The sequence below is a fragment of the Manis javanica genome, chromosome 1 (assembly GCF_040802235.1).
Source record: "Manis javanica isolate MJ-LG chromosome 1, MJ_LKY, whole genome shotgun sequence".
Taxonomy (NCBI): domain Eukaryota; kingdom Metazoa; phylum Chordata; class Mammalia; order Pholidota; family Manidae; genus Manis; species Manis javanica.
In genome coordinates, this window is record NC_133156.1 from 230,451,981 (window position 1) to 230,469,986 (window position 18,006).

Below are 18,006 nucleotides of genomic sequence, written 5' to 3' on the forward strand. Positions count from 1 at the left end.
GCATGGTCAGTGCCTTGACTGACACCACCTCTGTTGTGAATTCTGTCATTTCTACCCTCTGAGTAACACCAGGGAATCATTACCTCTTGCAGAATCAGCATTTTGTGCTCCCACCAAGACTAGTCCAAACCAGAATTTGATGTGGTGGGTCTTAGGCCAGGCGTCAGTCTGTCCTGCCCTTTCATTAGTGAGGTCTGCTCAGGGAATTCAGTGCCTTACGACTTGGATTTTTGAACATGGATTTTTAGACGATGGTCTCTATCCCCTTTCTCCAGTAGGACTACCTTTGTTGTAGATGGAGATTAGCCCGGGAAGTAGCCTATTTCATAGGTATTATGAGATAAATATAGCCCAATCTTCACCACCATCCAACTCCCACCCTTAGCCCCCACAAAATACTCCTGGGATCAAGAACATATATAGGTTACAGAAATATAATCAGGCAGGAATTCAGGGCTAAGAGGATGCTTCTGTGACTGTTTAAAGATGTTATTCATTCATGTAAACTTGACAATGTGTGTTTTGTGGGTAACATTCAGGGTCAAGACTAAAAAGATGAACAGTAGAGGTGTCTTTAAAATAAACTCCCTGCACTTGTTGAGTTCACGCCCAATGAGAAGTCTTACCGCTTTGTACACATTATTGTGTTCTGAAAAGATACACCTCTGCCATGGCTCTGAATGACTATCTAATATTTTCAGTTTATTTGCCATACAGAAATTATAAGGGGAACTGTTTTTTTTCCATCTGTACTCAGATTTGCAGATCTCCAATCATGACAGAAATATTCAATAGCTTCTGTTAAAAATGGACCCCTAAAGACGATTTGTATTCCTTCTGTCACCCAGGGAACCACTTAGCACATGTAGGTGCACAAAAAAATGGGTTCTGCACAAATCAATAAAGGAATGCCTGCAATGATCTTGACACGCTTGGTTTAATGTGTGCAGGAAGATTGATGACTATAGTGAACTGAGTAGCGGGCAGAAGCTGTGTTCGTTTTCCCTTCCCAGCAGCTTGTTATGTTAAAGAGTAAACAGCAAAGCTGCAAGAATCAAATAGGATTGTCTAGCAGGTAAAACTGAACATCAGTCCTCTTCCCAAGTCGTTTGTAAACATGAACGCTCTGCCTTCCGGTCTCTCCTCTTCTTAGATGCCCAGCCCACAGAAGGAGAGAGGGAAATATGGAACCAGATCAGCGCTGTCCTCCAGGACTCCGAGAGCATCCTCACAGACCTGCAGGCGTACAAGGGCGCGGGGCCTGAGATCCGAGATGTACGCCAGTGATCCGCCTGAGCTGACAGCACCCTTGGAGGAGAGGGGACCCCGTGTGTGTGCACGCACACACACATACACACAGAGCAAGATTAATAGCTCTAGTATTTCTTAATGTACTAGGAAGAAAAGGAGGGTAACAAGTCCTTAAAAAAAATGTATAACTGGCTCCCTTTATTTTAGTACATTGATCTGAGCACACAGTATTATAGACCATATAAAATATTAGCCATTATCTTCTCAGACATACGTCTGATATCACAGGACTCATACTGAAACAATAATATGTCAGTATATTACTTCATTTAAGGGGAACGTACATATAAAGTCTATGAACAGTTGAAATATGCGTTGTGAGGTCTGGGTTTACATGAACTTTCCAACATTTTGTTGTAATTTTGGCAGGTTCCACCAGTATCACAAACAATAGCCATAAACTATGAAGCTTTAAGTAGCCTCCAGATCTGTCATCTTTAAGTAGCGGGCAGATCTGCAGTGCCTTATGCGATTAAAGAAATAAATACATGAAAAACAAAACAACCAAAAAAAAAAAGAGAGAATTGTCATTGTGGCTTTTGAGACTCCACAATGCCTTAAAGAAAAGAAACCTTACACTCTTTTAATTGGAAATAATTAGTGTTGTGGAATTATCAACAAATGTGTGCACACACACATTGCTATGCATATGCCCTATTGCAATTGCCACCATCCTTCTGAAAATAACACTGCTAATTTAACCCTCAAGCTGCTAAAATACAGACAAAACAGCATTTCTAAGAAAGTGACAGCCTTAAGATGTTTTTCTACTTAGGGGTCACTAGAAATTCAGGTAATCTAGGTAATACCACAGATTTGGCAAGAATATAATACGTATTATAGAGAAAGGAAAATATCTATCGAATCTGCAATTCATAAGAGCATTAGCTCTACTTTAAAAGAATTAAGTGGTTATGGAGGAGGGCTGAATTGCTTCCAATTTAGACTTGTACTTTTTTGTTTGCATTTAAGAGAAGAGAAACAAGATGACATGGGATCTAATTGTAGAACTATTTGCATTATGTTCAAGTGTTAATTGAGCATCTTGGAAGACATCTGATAAACTGATGTCAATTTAAGAAGTACTCATTAGCAAAGGACATCAGGAATTGTATTTTTTTTTAACTAAAGTCATTTTTCAATCATAAGGCATTTTGATGTGGAGCTTATTCCTTCTTCTTAAACAGATAATTCTATCATGTTTTTGTAGGCAATCCAAAATCCCAATGACATTCAGCTTCAAGAAAAAGCTTGGAATGCAGTGTGTCCTCTGGTTGTGAGGCTAAAGAGATTTTATGAATTTTCCATAAGGCTAGGTGAGTCTGTGTTTATAGTTTTCCTCATTGCACATGTGAAGTTCTGGTATGGTGATTGAGAAAGTGGCAGGAAGAGCTCAGTGTGTTGGAAAATGTCCCGTATCCATCTGCCATATCTTATGAGAGTCCACTCATGGACAAAGCTCCTGTCATCTTCATTCCTTTCAATCCACCTGCTTTTCCCCTGCAGTTACTGGCACATTTAAGCTGTCTCTACTGGTGGGTATCCTTTTGGTATAGTTCTCATCAAAATCCAATAATGAACAGTCTTACTATGTTCTGATCATATTTCTAAATGATAGAGATGTTGGAACGTACAGGTTACCTGCTAACCCAAAAAGAATTGGTTGGCTGGAGTCATGTGATAAGTTCAATACAGTACAATACAAGAAAAATAAGCAATGTTCTGCCCTTAGCCTTTAAAGAAAACCTGTGCAGGTACTGGATGGCTTTGCAGAAGCCAGAGTAAAGTTAAGTCTGGTTGACAATAGGCTCAGTGTGACCAACCGTGTGATCTACCCACTGCCCCCAAAAGTAAAGCTCTCTGAGGTTTCACTAGTTAATATATCCAGAATGGACAAAGGGGTAGTCATGTTTTACTCTACGTTTGCCATAAATGAATGTCACATTTTAAGAGTTAAACAGAAATTGAGATATTTGGGGGGAATAATGACCGCGACGTTGGGAGAACTTGAAGCCAAGACCCAGAGAGAATCACTGATGAACTGGACCAATTTCCCAAGAAGGCAGAGCTTCTGAAGCCTCTCAGGTAGAAGAGGGATCAATTTCTCTCCCTCTGTTTCCTCAGAGCATATGTCTAGACCCAAAGAACTGAAATCCTAATGAGCCAAGTTTCATCTCAACAGAAGGAAAAAGACCCACCTGTCCAACTAGGGCAACACAGAACTGGCTGCCTCAGGAGGCAGTGCATTCCCATAGACTGGAAAAGGCTAGCAGTGCCCTCGTAAAGATGCTGTAAAAGATGTTTAAGGCCTATAGAACAGGTGCCAGAAAACTTTTCTGTAAAGAGCAGGAAATAAATATTTTAGACTTGTGGGCCACCTATATTTGTTGCAACTACTCAACTGTGCCATGGTAGCTCATTAGCCATAATCAATGCATAAAGGAATGAAAATAAAGTACAACTGTTTTTTAATAAAACTTTATTTGAAAAAGTGATGGTGGACTGTAGTTTGCCAGCCCCTGCTATGGGGCACTGGTTCCATGACTTGGTGCTGTTAGAAATACATCAAAGGGGAAATTAGGAGGATGGTTGAGAAATAGACATATGGGAGTAAGGAGACTGTTTCAAGGACAACACTGGAAATAACTATGGCAGTAGACTTGAAGAAAAATATCCCCGGGATTAGGTTAGAGAGAAGATGCAGAGAAAAGGTGAAATGGGACCAGAAGCCTTTCCCTGCAAAGCAGGTTGTCTAACCTATGTATTCAGGGTCATCTCATCTCTTCCTGGGTCATGAATGGCTTTCTCATGCACACAAATCAAAAACATGCATCTGTGTTTTTTTTAACAGTTAGGAACTGAGACTACTGGACATGTGTAAGTTTGGCTAAGCTTTGAGACATTTACAGAACTGTGTGATCCTCTGCAGTGGGGACAGCTTGCTTGAGCACAAGGGGCTTCTTGTCTTCCTCCTCCACACACATCACATTGCACACAGCATTAGGGGAAGAACATGGAGAGGAAAGACCCAAGTAGGTAATCTCTGAGGATGTCAAGTGGGCCTAAGAATTGTACTTTTTGAAGGATCTCTATGGGCCCCCTCAAATATCTATTTGTTCCTTTGATTTTCAGAGAAAGCTCTTCAGAGTTTATTAGAATCTCTGACCTGTCCACCCTACACACCAACCCAACACCTGGAGCGGGAACAAGCCCTGGCAAAGGAGTTTGCAGAAATTCTACATTTTACCCTTCGATTCGATGAACTGAAGGTTAGGCCACATAGTTTGACAGTTTAACAAACTTGTGCTGAGTACCCAATGATGTGGGTGGGGGGAGAAAGTGATGAGTAAGATGTAACAGAGACATGTAACAAGGGAAGAATTTGCATTCCTGTGGTCAAAGTGATTTAAGATGGTGGTTTGTACAAAGAAATACAAAATCTGCCAAATGAAGTAAGAGAAAGCCTTTTCTAGTATCTGTTCCTCATTGAGAACAAATATACTTCCCCTGAAATCTAGCCTATAGAAAACCAGAGCATATTTTAAAAGAATGTGGCTCTGAGTACTTATTTTTAACCAGAAGTTGCTTTGGCTCTTGTGTCACAAAGAGAAGTCCTGGTGTATTTACAAAATCTGGTGTCTGGGGTCCTCATGCATACCCCCCGTCCTGATGCTGAGAGAGGACACTCTTTCCTTTCTTCCAAATTTCAGATGAGGAACCCAGCTATTCAGAACGACTTCAGCTACTACAGAAGGACGATAAGTCGCAATCGTATCAACAACATGCATGTGAGTGCCTGCATCTCCTAGGTCTATGTACCCATTCTCCACGTCTGTTTTGATTTCTGCATCAGGCAGGACATGGGGAGAAGACAGAACCCTTGTTTGTAATTACATTTCCAGAAGACATTGTTTTAGGGTTTTTGACCATCTCTTTATCAATTGCACATTGTCTTTTTATTTTCATTAGCTAGACATTGAGAATGAAGTCAATAATGAGATGGCCAATCGAATGTCCCTCTTCTATGCAGAAGCCACACCAATGCTGAAAACCCTTAGCAATGCCACCATGCACTTTGTCTCCGAAGTAAGTGAAGTTAAGTAATGAGGTGCTTTTTTCTTCATTACAAGTAAATGCTGCTAGTGGGACTAATACACATTTGTGTCTCCCATTTAGAACAAAACCCTGCCCATAGAGAACACCACAGACTGCCTCAGTACAATGACAAGTGTTTGCAAAGTCATGCTGGAAACTCCGTAAGTGAAACCAGACAGGCTATTTGTGGGCAAAATTCACCAAGACAGGGCCAGTTAACATGATGATGATGGCATCTAACCTTTGGGTCAGCTGGCTAACATTTGCATGTGTATTATGGGAACTAATTTCATGAAGACCTCTGTGTGATAGATGTACTTGCCCCCATTTTAAAGCTGAAGAAGTTGAGGTCCAGATTGGTTCACTGACTTCCCAAACCTTGCGTAATTTGTCTGATGGCAGCACCAAGACTCAAATCCAATACGCTGCAGAAGATGTGGAAGGGCCAGATGGGGGATTGGGTTAAATGGTTGGGTATTATTATAAATATATTAGAGAGAATAGAGAGAAGATTTAGAACCAAGAGTAGAAGTGGTAAGACTGTTGCCAGAGTGGTAACGGACATGTCTCCCTCTCCTCTCTCTAAGCAGTTTCTTTGTATTTAAACTAGCTTTGAAAACTGGGCGAGGTTGTGAAGGACAAGGCAGCATGGTAATGAGGAAATCCACACTTAATAGTCAAGGCTCCGCTTCTGTCTTATGCCCCTTCTGTGCCCACAGACAAGTGGTCTGACCTGCTTGGGCCGTGTTTTCCTCATCCCATGGAGTTCCCACATGCCATCTACGTTGCTGAGTGTTTGGGAGGGCCAAAGGTGTCAAAAATGGGATGTTCTGTTCAACTATAAGACTGTGCTCATTTCAAATATTTTACTTATACTGAAGTTGAGATTTATTCCAAGACAGAAATAGTAATCATGTTCACTATGGGGCCAATTCATAATGCAGTAGATGTTTAAAAAGCCTCTAGAATTGGCCTGAATTATGTGAGGGATCAGGGACCCTGTCAAGGTAAGTGAACAAAATCGAAACTCCAAAAATTCTCTCAGCCCGGTGAGTGGTCCATAATTCCTCTCAGGTGTTTTCACCAAGCCGATTCAATCGGCAGTCTGTGTCTTAACAAAGGGAGTTACTCTGACTGGAGACATGATAGCTGCTGTGTAGCAATGAGCCTGATTCTTTTTCTCTGTAATGAAACCATTATTTTCTATAATCTTGGACAGCCAGAGGGACCTGCTATAAAATATTCAAGATGGATGAGCAGGGGGCTGATGTATGTGATGAGCTGGCCGGCTGAAGGGCGGAAGAGAACAGAATTTACTGCCCTCTGACTTACCTTATTTTCACACTGCATTGCTGGTTGGATAGGTTCAAGGAGAATTATCATCACGGGTTTCCTCAGAGCATATTAACCTGGTTGCTGCAGGTCTGGGATTGTTCTCGAGAGAGGATCTGAGGAGTCTCCAGTAGCCAGTTGTGGAGCCAGAAAGGAACGTGCTCTGGCAAGGAAGTAACAGCCCCGCCATTTCTTCTCTCTTCCAGGGAGTACAGGAGTAGGTTTACAAGCGAAGAAACACTGATGTTCTGCATGAGGGTGATGGTGGGGGTCATCATCCTTTATGACCACGTCCACCCTGTGGGAGCTTTCTGCAAGACGTCCAAGATCGATGTAAGCATAACTGTGAAACGTGCTTTCCAATTAAGAGCTTGTAAATGTTGCCCAACAGACCTCACTTCTCCCGCACTCCTCCACCCCCACTGACAGAGATCTCTGCAAGATGCAAGCCGCACCCTGGCAGGCCTCCTTGTAGCAACAAGTCCAGTCTTTGTCATGTGCTTCCAAAAAATCATACTTTAGAAGCATAGGAGGAACATGGAGATACTGGATGACAAGCACCCCAGTCAAATTTCAAACATTCCAACTTCCTCTCCTACCGCCCTTGCTGGTTGCTCTACCCAGTTTCCAATCCTGTCCTTGTCATTGGAATATGCTTGAGCCCTTTCCCTGCCCAGAGTGCCCCCCTCTCTTCTCTGATGGACACATTCCTTCATGACACTCCTCAGATGTCACCTCATCTAGGAGCACATCTCCTGCACCCCTCCCTTCTCCTCCAGCCCCCAGAGCACTTACATTTTGGATTTTCTGACTCCCTCACAGATTCCAAGTTTATCTGCAAGGGCAGAGACCATGGTCTATAAACCTAATGTCTACTTTAGTGCTTAGCACTGTGTCTGACACAGGGCATGGCACTCAACAGGTGTCCTGTAGAGTTTTTGCTGGATGAATGAATGTAACTGGAAAACACCTGATTTTAGCGTGCAGGTGATTTCTGTTGATTGTGGCACAAAGTACATCTCCCCTGATGCCATCATATGCCTGCAGCATCAACCCAGTAGCATATCCCAGGTATTAATTTAAAGCCTTTTAAGTGCAGAATAGGACCTGTTGGTGGTCACTTATTCTGGCACGGCTAAGTTTAGATGGCACTCTGTTCTCATTCATCTGCACAGAACAGCATCTTTGACACTCTACCACTATGCAGACAGGAAGTCTGCCTGCCTAGAGGGATATGTCTGTAGAATATAAGGAAATTTATCAATTAAAAGTTCAACTCAGATTACTCATTTTGAGCTTCTGGCTTCCTAGCACAGCTAGTCATGGTTCTTCATAGAGTCTTCATTACATTAATGTAATTATTTCTGTTTACCAAGGCAATAAATATTTAGTATGAAAAATATTTGGAAGCTACAGAAAATCAAAATAAAGAACTTAAATGTATCTATAGTAATCTCACCACAGACAGATGACCACTGTTAATATGGCAGAACCTGTATGTTCCTTCTTTTTATATAAATACTTGCGTGTGTGTGTGTGTATGCACTTAACAAATTAATACCCTTCTATATTTGCTATTTTGAAATATATTTAATTTGCATAACAGGATATTATGGAGATTTTTTTCATACCGATAAATATTTTTCCTGTATTCATTGTGAAGCTTTAACATTTGTATTCTGCAGATTGAGTATAAATAACTCTCTTACTGACTGCATGAACATCATTTGAAAGTGGATTGAGTTTATTACCTGGTAATCACAGGACATTCGTATTTACCTTAGCCGTTTGGGAACTTGTCATAGAGTCAACAATTAAAAACACACTAGGTACAATTATGTCTTGTAGACCAGACCTTTAAAAAGCTTGTCCTTGCTTGTGATTTACTGAGTCTTTCTTTTGAGGCTGTAAATATTATATAATGCTGCCTCTAACCACACATAGTCTTGATGAAGTCTATTTGTTCATATGGCTCTCACTAAGAAAGGGTTGTTCATATTGAAGTTTGCATGTGTCTCTAAGAAAGTTTTGAGTTTACCAAATACAACACGTATTCAAGATGGGCCATTTTCTTTGATGACATAAAGTGTCTCCTTCAGATATCTGTCTGTTTCTAAGCCAGCTGTTATATTCACTGGGTTTTTTAATCCTTAGGGTATCGACATCAACTGTGAAAAAAAAATTTACTTGTGAGGCCCTGAAGTTGGTGCTATTATATGCACTTACAAAGAACATTCCCTGGAGGGCAAAAGAGCTTTGCAGTGAGCCCTAGAGCCCAAGCAGGGAGCACCCATTCTGCTTAAAGGAGAGGCAGAGGGTGATGCTTGAGGTGGACCCTGGAGAAGAGTAGGATCTTCCCAAATGGAAGGGGGGAAGGAAGGGTACTCCCAGAATAGGGTATCATCAGAGCAAAGGCCCAGTAGTCCAGAGGGTGGGGGTTATTTAGAGAATACACACTATTGTTGGGTGCCAGGAAAGGCAGGCTGGAGAGAGATGGTGTTTTCAACGGATTTCCTTAGAATCTTATGGAATGATCTAATAAGGAATCACTCCTTAATCTAAGTTCCCAGCCCAAACCTCACCCAGAATGCCAGGCTCCATCTGCTCTGGAACCTGACACTTGGCTGGCCCCAAATAAAGGCAATCCTTTCCCCAAAAACTATTCCTCGTCCTGGGTTCCTTTTGCAGGCATTTCACCATCCTCCAACCCAATCTCTAACCTAGACACGTGAAATTGTACCTTGGAACCTACAAATTGTCTTCCTCTTTCTTTAGCCATGTGTCATATCCACCACCAAGTCCTGTGGACTGGACCTCAGATTAGTCCTCCGTGCGTGCACACTGCTGCCCTTACACTTCAACCCCTCAGGGGTTTCCCTGGCCCTCCTGTATCCAGTCTTGCATCCTTCTGACCCTTTTCCATATTAACCATATTTCTGGATAGTTTAACACCTATTAAAGGTGTTTCCTATAGGTAAAGGCCCCCAATTCTCTAACATGCTATTAAACTCACAATAAATCTGGCCCTGACTACATCTTGTTATTTATACTCAAGGTTTTAATCAGCCTGAAATAGAACTAGAAATTCCCAGAGAGTACCCACTGTCTTCCTACCCCTTTTCTAATCTGTGATCTCATTGCTCCTTAGGCATGTTTTATAGGAACAGTTATCACACAATGATAATGAGCCATTTGTGTGTCTTCTCCCACCAGACCATGAGCTCCGCTGGGAGAGGGGCCAAATTTCTGCGTCCCTGGGCTGGATCCCATCCTTGGAAGTGGACAGGCCCAATGCACACACTCAGCGTGTTTGTGGCCTCTCCCCATCTTGCACCCATGGCAGACACCTCTGACTGACCATGACATTCTTCCTGATGACCTTATACATGACCCCCAAATGATTCTCAACTCTGTGCTTCTGGCTGCCTCAGCATCAATTTGTCAGGTTCTATCAGGCCTTAGGTTAAAACTTCCTACCTACCAGAAGTATACCCCCAGAAAACATTTGCAAGTCAGTCATTATGAAAGAGACCCTTGGGTCGCCCAGATCTAGTGCAGGGCATGAGCATCTGAGTTTAAAATGAGTGATTGTAGTCTTTGCAAAAAGATTCCACCTTTGTCATAGGAAAGTCCAGGATGTTCATAATATGCTATATAAATTTAGTTTTGTGCACTTCCCAAATTATGAGGAAATTATATTCCAAGGACACAAAAACCTAAGAAACTTGCCTAGGTTCATGCAGGTACTAACCAACAAGCATGGATGAAACCCAGGTGTTGTGCCTCCTGTGGATCACGTTTTTGACCTCTGTACTTTAGCAATCCTCGCCCGCTAGTGAGGGAGACAGGTTAATGCGGGTACTGAAGTCTCCAGGGTCCTCTGATATATGCCAGCTTCGTCTTGGGAACACAAAGAGGTTGTGGTTACCTCTGCCCAGTGAAGGTGATGAGGTCCTGTGTTGGTGATCTTCAGCTGAGTCCTAGGAAAAAATCATTAAGAGTTTGCCAGTCAAAGAGCTAGTGAGGAGGGGGAAGGAAAAGCACTGTGGGCAGAGGGATGGCCTCAATCCATCAGGTTGGTACTCCATTCCGTCATTCACAACTGAGCGCTTACTGGGAGGAAAGCCCTGCCCGTGGCTCTGGAGTGCGAGACAAGGTCACAGTCTCAAGTCTTTGTCCCCAGATGCCAGCCATAGGAAATGTTCAATGGCAATATATTGTAAAAAGTGATACAACCTTCTAAAAGCCCTCAGAGGAGCAACTCACCAGCTGGAAAGAGTAAGGAGATCTGTGGGTCATTTCTGTGTCTGATTGCTCTCCGCAGAAGAATGGGATATTTTTATGGACATCTGTGGGCAGGTATTAACAGATATGGGCAGGATATTAACAAAACGGCATGCTTTCTCCTCCTAGATGAAAGGCTGCATAAAGGTTTTGAAGGAGCAGGCCCCTGACAGCGTGGAGGGGCTGCTGAATGCCCTCAGGTGAGCCTCTGCCCTATGATTACAAATTTAGATGCTGTGAGCCCCAGGCTTACCCTCTCCCATATCTTAACACATTTCATCTTCCCAGCAACCCGTTGAGGTCAACACCATTTTTATCACACCCTTTTTACAGACGGAACAAAGGAGGTTGAGAGAAATCAAGTAAGTTGCCAAAAGGCACATTGCAGATGACTGGGCTAGACCCTAAACCTGGGTCTGTGTGACCCCACAGGTCAGGGCTAACCCCAGGCCACACTGCTTTGTGGTTAGTAGGGACTTGTGAGAAGCAGCAGCTTCCCGATCTCACTTCCTCTCCCACCAGTGGTCCCCAAATCTAGCTGCACATGAGAACAGTGTGTGGGTAGTTTTTGAAAACATTCCAACCCAGATGAATGAGCATCTCTGGGGTGGGGGCTCAGGCGCCCATTTTTCATTTGTCCTAAAGCTCCCTGGGTGAACCACATGTACAGCTGCCAGAATTGAGAGCCCTGCTCCTCTGAGCCCGGATGCCTAAGCACTCAGCAGCCGGGGTTCATTACATCTCCTCATTACCATAATGCAATGTTCATTACAGCTAGCAATGCCAAGTGTCCTCTTTTCAGGATACGTGTGCTTAGTCCACTTCTGGGGAGGGGATTCTTGTTTTTGTTAGTGGAGACACATCTACAGGAATCTGTTGAGTCATACTACTGTGTAAATCCTTACAATACCAATACCAGATTGTCATCTGGAAGTTTTATGGTTCCTTCTGTCTTATTCATCTTTGATTTCTCCCCAGTTCTATTCAATGTTGGGCATGTAGTAAGTGTTCAATAACTGTAAGTGGAATGGATCAATAATCCGCTACCTGTGTACAACACTTAAGTTTTACACTCCACTCCCAAGTGCAGTGTCTCATTTAATCATCACAATTTGGAGAAGTAAGGCTGCCCTAGTAATCCCATTTAATAAATTAAGAAACTGAGACACACATGAAATGAGTAAACTAGACACTGAGATTGATGCTGTTTTGTGGAGCTGCTAGTCATCATTCTTCAGAACAGATGTAGCATTAATGTAAGAGCCTTCCAGATTTTGTGGTTTTCTCCACTGGTGCCCATTTCACAGCAGACTAGCTTTCCATACACAGTCAAGAGACTTTAGCTTCTGAATTTTTTGAATCTGTCAGCTTCATTCAATCAAGCAAGACTTCACTGAGGGCAGGGCACTGTGCCAGGCCATGAGTCCCATGTAAGTGATGGCATTTGTGGTTTCTGCAGACATTGTGATGAAGTGAAACAGCACAAGCTTTGAGACACCCAGACCTGGGTCCAAACCAGAAGTCACAAATTGTTCACAAATTACACACAGCCTGATTTGTGATCTGGGTTATTGAACCTTGCTCAGTCTAGTTTCTCATCTGTGAAATGGAGGCAATAGATCTCCTGCAAAGAGTTAGTGTGAGTGAAATGAAAACCTACGTAGAGTGCTTGGGACATGGTGGAGGTTCGATTACATGTCAATTTCCCTTTCCTTCCTTTTTATAAATGATTTCTGTATCAGTTAATGTGCGATTACGTTCTATTTTTTTCCTGCATTTGTGCCCCCTGGTGGTGGCAATGAGCATAAGCGTTAACTGGGAAAGTGGAAACCCGTGAACGTTTAAGTTGGTGGCTGATGCTGCTGTGCCAATCCTCCGTCGGAGTTAGCTGGGCGGTCAAGGTTCTGCACTCAAACTTGTGAGCTCTACCTTCCTAGAAACTGAGGTCGTTTATATCTCCTCTTTTTAATTATTTGATTGGATAAAAGACCTGCTTTTGAACAACCATAATGCAAAATTCCTTTGGAAGGAAGAATTGAATATTAAATGTGTCTGAGAAAACTTTGGGCATGGAAGTGTGGCTCTTTGTCTAAAGAATCGAGCCTGCATGTGGTTTATAAATGTCAGTTGTGCCTCTCAAGGTAAAGATGGGCTGGTGAGTCATTACTGAAGCTTTTGAGCAGCGCTGTTTGCACGCTGACTGCCATCATTTTCTCCCCATCTAGGTTCACTACAAAGCACTTGAATGATGAATCAACTTCTAAACAGATTCGAGCGATGCTTCAGTAGAGCTCTGCTCAAAGAAGAGGATCTATGTACTGACCTCAGAAGATGTATATGTTTACATAATTTAATACAGATTGATGTTAATACTTGTGTATTTACATAACCATTTCCTTCTTGTCACCGAAATATACGGACCTTGATTTGTATCCTGACTGACTCAACCCAGCAGAGCATAAATTGACTGGAGAGCCTTACCTTTGATGTCTAAAACAAAATCCCCTTCTCCAAAGGCAAAACTGGGAGACTTTTATCTTTGCTACTGGAGTCCTTTAGCGACATCTGTAACAATCAGAAATTCTTAATAGTTTGTGGTAGTAGTTTAATTCTAGATGCGTAATCTCTCTGGGAAGTATAGTTATAGAAACAGAGAGTATTTGATTTCCTGTGTCAGCTCAGCTACAAAAGATACGACTGTTATCCTGACAGAGAGACAGAGGAATCTGAGAAAAGAAAAAGGCACATGAAGAAACAAACCCAAGTGTTTCCAATTCAGCACATCCCCCCCCTATCCTCAGGCTGCAAGCCACACGTGCAACTTTCCTGTTTGCATGTATTTTGTTTATCGGCCTATTCCCTTTCTGTTTGGATTTATATCCAACATTCTCTTTAGATTCTGCAAGAGGATAATCACCTGTTTTGATTCTTAGTGGGAGAGAAGCAAGAATACGTAGGCGCGCTGTATAGCTGAGCTGATGAGGGTGCTCTCTCCCAAGCTGGGGACAGGTCGGGAGCAAGGTCACCCAGGCAACACGATAGTCATCTCTCTGCTTCACCCTTCTGTCTGCAGAGACAGGGAGGTGGAACTTTGGCTTTGAAATTATGAGTAAGTTTGCTGACACTCCAGTTGTCTTCAGAGTGCTGGGCACACTGACCCTCCTAAAAGGAGCCCTGTGCCCTGTGGACCATTCATGTGGCAACAGAGGTCTCGGGTACTTCATCAATTACCAGAGCACTGGGGAAATTTGGAGGAGAAAATGTGCATTTTCCCATCATATTTGAAAGGCAGCTCCTCCCTGCCCCCACTGCTAGCTTGTTGCGATGTGTAAAGCTCTGGTCTAAGGACCTGGATTTAGTCCTAGCCAGGTTGACTCACAGCATGATATTAGGAAATTCACATAAGCTGTCTGTGTCTTACTTTTCTCACCTATAAAATGGACAAGTAAAACAGACAATCTCCAAGAGCCCTACAAGGCTATGAGCCAATAAAATGACTGGCTCTCACATGCTTCTTTTGTGAGTAGAGCCCAGTCAGCATCAGGCCATCTATCTAGATGATTAGCAATATGACAAGACCTAGAGTCGTTCTGTCTGCAGTTCAGAGTTTAACATGGACTCTTGGAAATCTTCCATTCTGTCCGCCAGTGGAAAAATGAGACAGAGGGTGAAGTCAGAGAGGACCAGTCCATCCTACGTAGGACTAGCATCCAGGATGCCTCACTCCCAACTCCGTGTTCTTTCCTATTTCACCACGTAGCCTATGCACATCTATGGGATGAGACTGGACATCTTAAAATAAGCCATCTATCTGGCCTATATTATTTCTTGACTGTTGTGATAAAGAAAGAGTTGCCCAGTGAATGATAAGTTGGGTCTGAGCATGTCAAGGTTTCATTCACCATATCCCAGGGAATGAGTTTAATAAGACACCATTGCTTTCCAGACTTTAGTGCCCAGCTGGCATTCCCTTAAGTTCTCCAGGAATAGGGGAAACCTACCTTTGTTTGTTTTATTTTTAACAAAGAAATCCAGTCAAGGAGCAGAACGCATTCCCCTCACTCTAGCCAAACGCCAGTCAACAGAGAGAGGAAAGGCCCTTTTTCTCAGAGCTTTTCAAGCTGACCAAAGTATAGCTGCTTGGACGGGGGTTCCCTCATCAGAACAGAAATGCACTGGGTGGCCTTCAAGACCTTTTCAAATCTAGAGATTCTAAAACCCTAGCTAGAGGAAGCCAGAAAATATTCTGATAATGGGTGAACAAATTCATTAACTATTCAGCTTAAGAAATGTTCTATTTGGCAGCCACATATTATCCTTGGACAGCAACACTGTCAAGAGTAGAAATACAGAGCGCTCAATGTTTATTGTCATTGAGTCCATTTTCCCTTTTGATCAGGTGAGGAGATAAGTCATTAAAGAGGACAGGGCATGCAGAGTAAATAGTTGAGCACATTTATAATTTTTAATTAGAATTTCTATCAAATGGGACCAGACTAAATGGGGGTGGGGGGCTGCTGGCCTACTCCAATTTAGCCAAGCCACCTTGTTTCAAAACCAAGATTCACATACACGGATTCTTAAATGCCCGGGACCTGAGCTGTTGTCTCTAATTATCATGAGGACAGGTTAACTGGATGTCTGTGATCACTAACAGGTGATGGGCCTTTGGTCCATTCCAGAGCTACTGTGGGAGACAAATTCTTTTAACAGACTGTCCTCTAGGCATCAGGAGTCCTTGAACAATCATGTTTTTTTATTGTTGTTCTGCATGCACACGTCCAAAATCTGTGGGTGGTTTAGGGGAAGGACTAGAGACAGTATCCATTTCAATGTTAACTATATTTCATAGTTGATGGTTCATAGTTTCAAATAAAGTGTTTTCCATTACTCAGATATTTATTTTTGGGCAAGCAACAAAGTGAAAATTACATTTCTCAGATGCACTGCTACTTTGGCATTATAACTTTTTTCTCAGAAGCCTTTTTCATATGCCACTGAGAATTACTAGTGAAAAGCAAGTGGCAAAGAATGTTTTGAACTGTGGTAGTCCATTAGAATTGAAGTATTAATAACAACCAGAAAGTAAGTCTTGGACACTATCATTTAACTATTAGTTATATCATGCTTCATCAGCAGTTGCACCTAGTCATCATCATTATGTCAGATACTAATGGTAAACTGAGTTTTTTATCACCACCATTAAGTAAAAATAATGTCATGCTTCCTGGAAAGAAAATGAAGCATACTCGATCTTGGAATCCAATTGCGCAGAAGAATTCAGAGACTTCTCATCCAACCTTATATCCAAAATGCTGCACTTTCCTTCTAGATGTTAATAGGAAACACTGGAGTTTCCTCTTAAAGAGACAAACACCTTGGAACCCATTTCCCCACTTCATCTATAAAGGCTGTTGCACACCCAAAGCGGTTTTAAAGTTGTCATATGTTGTATACTGAAGTCATCGTAATTTTTTCTGCCTGCTTTGCCTCTTTTTGTACAGAAGTTTTGAGTGTGAAATGAAAATTAAAGTTTGGTACATATATTTAAAAAATACTCCTCTATTTTATATGCTGTTCAAGGTTGAGTGGGTGCTAAGCACATGATCACAGACATTGCTCAACACCTGTTCTGGGGACCAGGAATCACTCCATCTGTCTTTCACCTCTCTGAGCCTCAGTTTCTTCATGTATAACATGAAATACCCAAAATTTACTGTTCTTGGAATCAGCTTTATCTTATTCATTTCAGCAAAACCCTTCATTATTTTTTTTAAAAAGGCACAAAATAGAGACATGACTGATACCTAGAGATGCATGGAACCTCGGTGTCTAAGGATGCTAAGGAACCCTAATAAAAGCTCTTGCAATCTGTCTTTTGAGTTCAGTAGCACTTTATGGATTCAGTCAAACTAGCAAATAACCTATTCCTTATAAGTACATTTTTCAGGCAACTTAAGCTTCAAAGCAATTCTTAAACAATTGAACATTGAAATTGTTCTAGAGTATCACTTTTAATCCCTGCACCTTTAGGCTGATCACCATATAATTGCATGCTATCAATGGGACAGAGTCCCCACGAGAGACCTTCCATGATGCCCTGTACAGAAGACAAGGCACAATAATTTGAACTATTTGGGATTCGAGGGGACAGGAATGGGAAATTTTCTGTAGTGGATACATAGATGAATTGTAAGAGGATAAAAGCTGGGAGGAAAGTGAAGGAAGGGGCATTAAAGAGAAACAGAGAGATGAAGTGTGTACCCCCAATTAAATGAGAGTTGAGAGTCTAAAGACACGAAAAAATGATGAGTAGAATATATGTGTGGTTCTTGAGGGAATGCAGTTAGTGAGGAATACACTCCAGACCAGCCAGAAAGTTGGCTGTCAGTCAGGGTTCTCTTGGACTAATGGAGAAGAGTTCACTGGTCACATTCATGAAACATGAATAATTTCAATCTGTACTCACACTTCATGCTTGGGGCTGTCAATGAGTAGATAGAATTTCTATGTGTTTGCAAGCTCTATACTACATTTGGTCATCACAACTTAAGTGAATGATTAAATTATACTAAATAATATTGATTGGTTTAAGCAATTCATATCATAATGTACCATAATCTATCCAGTGATGAAATCCTTGTGTCTACTAGTAAAAAAAAAAAAATCGAAAACTGCAGATCATACATGGTTCCTCTCATGCATGAGTCAAGAGAGATCTTGACCATTTTATCTGCTTCAGCTCAAAAGTCAAACCCCAAAGAAGGAAGCTTTTCCATCCTGGTCACATCAAGTTCCTGGTATTATTTTTACTACTATAACTCTTCCCTTGCCTGTTTTCTTACACAAAAGTCTCAAAATCCTCTAAGTGTCAGATATGGATAATCTGAAAGTACCTTCTACAAAATACCTCTACCAAAATACCCCCTGGAAATTGTGATAAGTAGAATTTGAGGTAAGTCTAAGAATTAAGTTTAGAGTCTT

General features: G+C 41.9%; 1 protein-coding gene across 11 annotated transcripts in view; it reads left to right on the plus strand.

Moving 5' to 3' along the window:
* Positions 1-16,107, plus strand: part of CYRIA (CYFIP related Rac1 interactor A) — a 97,789-nt gene extending 81,682 nt beyond the window's left edge. For 6 of the 11 annotated variants that reach the window (XM_073216300.1, XM_073216311.1, XM_073216315.1 and 3 more), the window contains 9 exons: positions 1,154-1,275; positions 2,522-2,627; positions 4,444-4,580; positions 5,022-5,099; positions 5,281-5,397; positions 5,488-5,567; positions 6,945-7,071; positions 11,152-11,222; positions 13,248-16,107. In XM_073216300.1, coding sequence (XP_073072401.1) covers positions 1,154-1,275; positions 2,522-2,627; positions 4,444-4,580; positions 5,022-5,099; positions 5,281-5,397; positions 5,488-5,567; positions 6,945-7,071; positions 11,152-11,222; positions 13,248-13,311 — 902 coding nt within the window. In that variant the 3' untranslated portion in view covers positions 13,312-16,107. Of the gene's footprint in view, positions 1-1,153; positions 1,331-2,521; positions 2,628-4,443; positions 4,581-5,021; positions 5,100-5,280; positions 5,398-5,487; positions 5,568-6,944; positions 7,072-11,151; positions 11,223-13,247 lie in introns of all 11 variants that reach the window. The other 5 variants (XM_073216329.1, XM_073216331.1, XM_073216332.1 and 2 more) reach the window with 2 other exon arrangements.
* The last annotated feature ends 1,899 nt before the right edge of the window (positions 16,108-18,006 follow it).